At 38.7% G+C, this 6,606-nt stretch overlaps 1 protein-coding gene across 1 annotated transcript; it reads left to right on the top strand.

Annotated features, from left to right (window-relative positions):
- Window positions 1-4,024: 4,024 nt before the first annotated feature.
- On the top strand, window positions 4,025-4,600 carry LOC114029142 (cytochrome c oxidase subunit 5A, mitochondrial-like). The gene has a single exon (XM_027843500.1). The coding sequence runs from the start codon at window positions 4,025-4,027 to the stop codon at window positions 4,598-4,600; it is 576 nt and encodes a 191-aa protein (XP_027699301.1).
- The last annotated feature ends 2,006 nt before the right edge of the window (window positions 4,601-6,606 follow it).

Genomic DNA, 6,606 nt, shown 5'->3' with positions numbered 1-6,606 from the left:
AGAACAGCTGGGAGGTCAGTGTCATTGGATTGAAGAGTATATGTTGGGTAGTAAAGTGTAAGAAGATTGGAAATACTGGAAGGGACTAGGTTATGAAGGGTTTTGAATGTCAAACAGAGCATTTTGTATTTGTTCTTGGAGGTAAAGGAAGCTACTGGAGTATATTGAAGGGAGTAGAATGGTGGTGATATGACTTGACCTGCATTTTAGGAAAATCATTTTAGTGACCAAATGGGGATTGAATTGCAATGGGAAAAGACTGGACAGGCAGAAAGATTAGTAGACTATTGTAGTAATCAAGGTGTGAATTGATGAAGGCCTGTACTAGATTGGTAGCAGAAGAAAAGATTGATGTTAGAGGAGAGAAGGGGGAGTATTGGAGAGGTGTTGCAAAGATGAAATCAGGAGGCCTTAGCAATAGCCTGAAATGAATATAGTATTTCCAAAATGAACTACTTTCACTGATTTAAAGATTCTATGTGTGTGCACCCAGATACAAATATACTCAGAGCACATTGTAAATCTTAAAGTACTATGAAAGTGATAGCAATTATTATTATTATTATTATTATTAATTATATATTTGCACATACATGCATGTTGATTCATTGAACATGACAGGGATTTCATCTATACAAAGACATGAGGAAAATTTAGAATGCAATACTTGTATTTGACAGTAAAGACTAGAAATAAATCTTAATTCATATCTTATGTTATGACTAACACAAGAAAATAACCTCATTACATGTGGAAATAGGCTGATAAGTTTTAAAAAAAGGCAAATAGAGCATAACTTCTGAAGAAGCATTCTAAGATTAGGGAGAATTTCTCTGTCAATCAGCTCTGTTTTCTTAGAATTACTAGAGAACATGGAGAAAAAGAGGTGAAGACTGCTTGGCAGTGCCCTGGATGACTTGATGTACCATAACAACCTCTTAAGTGGAATCAACTTAACAGCTAACAGAATTATTTCTTTGGTCTTATCTTCATAAGCTTCCCTGAAGCTATCAAACTTCCTAGAACTGAGATTCTTGACATCCCAGAAATGATTTTCATATACTACAGCCACTTTGTTTCATGGAATTCTTTGATTCCTTTGAGGAAGAATGTGTTCAGCACTCAACTAGGCCCTGCTATATTCTCTTGAAGATCTGAAAATAAGAGTCTGTTAGCTATGTAGTATAAATGGCAAAATGGGTACTACAGTTCATGCTGGGAGCTATTTAGATCTTTGAAAAGAGATAATGGGGCCCAGCACATTGTTGAATACATTCTTCCTCAATGGAAACATAAACCGATAAGATTTAGCCACTTAGTGAACATCTGGCCTCCTCATTCACAAAGAAAAGGAGATGTGTTCTAAAGAAAAAAATGTTCCTGTCTGTTTAGGAAGTTTTATTGACAAGGCCAGGTTTTAAAAAAACACATAAACAAAAGATGGAAGTAAGAACAAGAAGCTTGGGGTAATTAGAAAAGATAGGTAGGGTTCTTTATGAATAAATAAATTAGTTAATTATTGCTATGGACAACAGAAATGAATATATTGAAGTCAAGAAGGTAAAATAGGGATAAGAATCTTGAAAGGGGTAAATGTGAAGATGATAATGGGCAATGGAGAAAAAGTAGGACTTTTCAATTTCAATTTGAATTTTGTTTTCTCAACCAAGGACAATCTTGGATAAGATGTGAGTCACTATTACTTCCAACTTCTGGCTCTGTTATTTGATCTATTGATATAATTTAGGGACCTCTAAATATTCCCATCTACTGCTGGGATTCTTATAATCTATCCACTGTTCAGATTCCTAAAATCTAGCCACTGCTGGAATTCTTATAATCTAGCCAATAAGCCAATAGCTTACAGATGCTCAGATTCCTTAAGAGTCTAACTAATATGGCAAATCTTCAATAAACCTTGTCTTTGGCTGAAAGAAGGATTGGGTCAAATTCTTTTGGGCAGGACCCATGTGTTGTGATTTTGGGGTCCCAGGACCCCTGAACCCCTAAACTGCATCATTTTGGTGAACCATACGGGGAAACTGCCTAACTCCAAGTTTTTCTCCAGCGAAGGCTGCAAGGTATGTAAGCCTCACCTCCTTCCTTTCTTGCTCTGCAGTTAGGGTTGCTCTCCAAGCACCAATGCTTGGAGGTGCTTTTGGAGCAGACAGTTACTAGACTGTCTTGCACTTGGCCTGACGTTCTCAAGCTCGTCCATCCACTGGGTTGGTTCAAGTCCATGGACCTGGGTACACCTTCCGCAGCATAGAGGACAAGGACAGATGCCCTATCTGGAAGTGTATGCTCAATTCTGTTAATTCCCTTGGCACTAGGGAATTGGGGGAAACTGCAATTGCTTTTGGGTTCCCTGAGGCTTACTTACTCCCTTCCCTCTGCACCTCTGAATTCTCCTTCATGGAGGTTACAGGGAAAGTTAGAACAGCTAAAAATATCTTGGCAGATTCTAGAAATTTTGTTACTGATCATTAAGGAGTTTTGAAACACCTGTACAACCTGGTCACTCCCTTCCCTTGAGTCAAGGGGGTATCTGTTAACCCCTCTCATAAGAGAAGAGAGATTCACCCTTTACCCCTCACCTTTGATTTTGCCCTGCCCCACCTGGGAAAGGAAGGAGGGGGGAGGGGCAGCAATTACAGTGTGGGCCGCCCTGGCAATGTCCTAGGGCCCAAGGGCAACCTTTACCTGGAAGCAATCACCCAGGTCCAGCACATCCTACTCAAGGTAAAGAAGCTGGCCTCTGAACCTGGGTAAGCACACTCTTATTAAAGTTTTAGTTTTAACTCTTAATGATGAGATGTTGATTCTCTGTGTAAAGTAACTTGGAAATGCATTTGACAAAACTGAAGTCACTTGATTGGTAATGGGTTTGTTTCAAGTTTCAAATTGGTCAACTTTTTGTATCAGTTATGTCAAGCAACTTTCCATAATTTGGTTACCACTCAAATAGTTTGACTATTGTTGGTTATTGTTTCAATGTGTAAATTAGCCAAAAAGCTTATTTGGGTTACGTATGACTTGCTGAGAATCTGATGATTGGCTTTTTATACCAAGACAAATTTAAGTTTGAAATGTAAATCCTGGAAAAGTTTTTCCTAAGCTGTGATTAGTAAAACTTGCTGTTTGAGGTAAAAGCTCATAGAATTTTATTTTGAGTTGTCTGATGGGTCATAATCCATCGATAACCAATAATCCACCATCTGATAGAAATGCCACAAGCTACTCAGAGAAGGTGATACTGGTGGGAAGTAAAGGGAATGTTACCCACCTGGCTATTCCTGAGTATGGCTATGAGGTGGATTTGATACTGCATGGTTGGAAAACTGAATTATCTGAATCCACACAGAGCTAAGGATGTTTTATCCTCTCAAAGTTGGGCCCTAAATCTAGTTCCTGCTTTATATCTGGGCCCTGCAGTCTTTTCTGTCAGATTTGTATCTTCCAGACTACATGCCATTCACCTATAGTTGGTAACAGCGAGTACCAGCCAATGTTCCCCCATCGTTCTCTGGATGCAGCCTGTGCTCTGTTCCAGTCAACTTCTTTGGGGCCTCCTGAAGGTGGGGACAGCACTACATTACTTGCCAGCATGAAGCAGTTTCAGAAGCTGAGACCTTTGCCCCTTACCCCAAAAGAATTTGGGTCCCATTTGTTTGAGGCGGAAATGATGGGGTTAGGATCTGGGCCCCAGAAAGGAAAAACCCTGGACTTTCCCACATGGCCAAAAATTTCTAGCTTTCACCTGAGGCTGTAATTCCATCAATTGGCCTTTCATTGTGGCTACACCCAATCTCCCTTTCATTGTCTTACCTCCATATGGCCCCTGGCCATTTCCCCTCCCATCCAGATCCTCCTTAGGCCCCTCCTCCAGTCACCCCAAACTACTTGGCCACTCCTAGATCCCTGCCACAGTCTTTCTGTATATAAGGTCCATCTTGTCTCCATTAAGATGCTGGGATTCTGAGTCAATAGCTCAGTCAGTCCATCCTCTTCGCCTGCTGTCACCATGCTGGCCGCCACTCTCTGCCGCTGCTCTGTGTTGGTGCGGGTCCTGCTGCCGAAGCCAGGGGCTGAATGCCCCTCCTCCTGGTCATCTTCCTCCTCTCCCACCACCTCTGCTATCCAGTCAGTTTGCTGCTATTCCCATGGGTCCCATGAGACAGATGAGGAGTTTGATGCTTGCTGGGTGACATACTTCAGCAAACCAGATCTTAACGTCTGGGAATTACAAAAAGGAATGAATACATTGGTTGGCTATGACCTGGTTCCAGAACCCAAAATCATTGATGCTGCTTTGAGGACATGCAGATGGTTAGATGATTTTGCTAGTGCAGTTTGTGTTCTAGAGGTTGTAAAGGACAAAGCAGGACCTCATAAGGAAATCTACCCATATATTATCCAGGAACTTAGACCAACTTTAGAGGAATTAGGAATCTCTACTCCAGAGGAATTGGGCCTGGACAAAGCATCAACTCTTGTGGATGGGCTCCCTAAGGATTCATTGGTAATGCTACTTGATTATATACATTTACCTGGAGATGCTGATGATAAAATATTATTTGAACATGTTTTTCTTTATTGAGTCCCAGTCTGTACAATATTTACTTGGACCTTAATAAAAGGGAAACAGTTTGAACTTAATTTAAGTAGTTACTACCTGTGTTTACATTAAAAAGTTTGTTGTTGTTCAAAAAAAAAAGATTCTGGGATTCTTATAATCTAGCCACTGATCAGATTCCTAAAATCTAGCCACTGCTGGGATTTTTATAATATAGCCAATAAGCCAATAGCTTACTAATGTTCAGACTCCTTAAGAGTCTGCACAACATGATAGATGTTCTAATAAACCTTGTCTTTGACTGGAAAAAAAAATATATTCCCATCTACTCTGCAACTGAACTTTAAGATTATTGGGCTTTTTATCCACCATGCAGACTTTTCTATTAATTTTGGTTTCCCCCAATTAGAGTATGTTCTCCTTGAGAGCAAGGATTAACTTGCTTTCTCTAGCACATTCTCTAGTACATTATAATCACTTAATTAAAAAAAAAAACCACTCAACAAAAAAAGAGGAAAAATTACTAATAATGATTCAAAACCAAAAATAAGTAAAGATACGCTAAGAATACACCTCACTGCTGTTAATGAGTTCAAGTCATCAGGTCTTGAGAAATTGCATCATAAGATACTAATAATACATACTGATGTGATTGCTGATGTCTCATAATCTTTACAGAAGGTTAGCTCAGGCCTTTCACTCTTCTGGGTGCCCTCCTCTGGACAGTCTCCAATAAATAGATAAAACATCCTACATCAGAAGTGGGGAATCTGCAACCTCGAGGCCACATGTGGCCCTGTAGGTCCTCAAGAACGGCCTCTGACTGATTCCAAATTTCACAGAACAAATCCCCTTAATAAAAAGATTTGTTCTGTAGAACTTAGACTCAGTCAAATGGCCATGCTTGAGGACCTAGAGGGCCACATGTGGCCTTGAGGCTTCAGGTTCCCCACTCCTGTCCTAGACTCTAGAATTTTGTCAACCTTAAGACCACTAGACTATAGTTTGAGGTATCTACAAGAAATAAGACTAATAATCCAGATCAGGGCAGAGTAGAGAAGAATCATCACTTCCTTTTACCAAAATGCTGCATGTCATCATGTATCCTAAAATTATATTACCTTCTTAGTTGCCATGTCTTATTTTTGATTCATCTGAAGATTACAAGCTTCTAAATAGCCCAGATATGTTTGTATAATATGTTGTCTAGTAATGCTTTTGATCATCTTATATTTGTGAATTTGATTTTTTAAACCATAGTGTGAGATTTTATATTTAAATCTTCTTAGATGTAACTCAATATTTTATCCTGTCAAGATCGTTTTGGATCTTCACTCTGTAATAAAGTAAAAGCTTTGTATCATTTGAAAATTTTAAAAGCATGCCACCTATACCTTTAAGTAATTGGCATAATTACTTAGATCATAGGCCAAGCACAAGCCTCTGATCATAGCACTGGACCCCTCTATCCATTATGTGAACCATAAGCCACTATTCTTTGGGCCTGGACATCAAACCAATTATGAATATATTTAATTATGCTGTCATATTCCATTTAAACTTTGATATTTTCCACAAGAATGGTATGAGACTTTACCAAAAGCTTTGCTAACATCTATATAAGCTATATTTATAACATCTCTAATTTATGTCTATTGACTGTCAAATGGGAAATATTAGAACATCGTAACCTGTTTTAATATCCATTTTTTTCAGATTTTGAGTTCCAAATTATTTTGCTTTCCAGCCAATCCCTCAATCATTGAGAAGGCAAGCAATATAATACCCATTATACATGTGAAGTCATGTAAAACATATGTCCATTTTAGCCATGTTCCAAAAATATAAAAAGGAAAAAAATATACTTCAATCTAAATTCAGAGTTTACTACACTACTACTACACCACTGTGCTTCCATCTTCTTCCAACTTCTGTTAAAATAAAATCTAAGTTGGTTAAGTTTCCTCTGCATTATTTTTCTTATTGGAATTATTTAATTTTTGTATGAGGCAGCTAGGTGACTCAAAGGA

The sequence above is a fragment of the Vombatus ursinus genome, unplaced genomic scaffold, assembly GCF_900497805.2.
Source record: "Vombatus ursinus unplaced genomic scaffold, bare-nosed wombat genome assembly UNPS02014909.1, whole genome shotgun sequence".
NCBI lineage: Eukaryota > Metazoa > Chordata > Mammalia > Diprotodontia > Vombatidae > Vombatus > Vombatus ursinus.
This window is presented reverse-complemented; position numbering and strand designations above follow the sequence as displayed.

What these genes read in the sequence shown, in the direction of transcription:
- LOC114029142 (XM_027843500.1), top strand. Translation starts at nt 4,025, where the DNA reads ATGCTGGCCGCCACTCTCTGCCGCTGCTCTGTGTTGGTGCGGGTCCTG.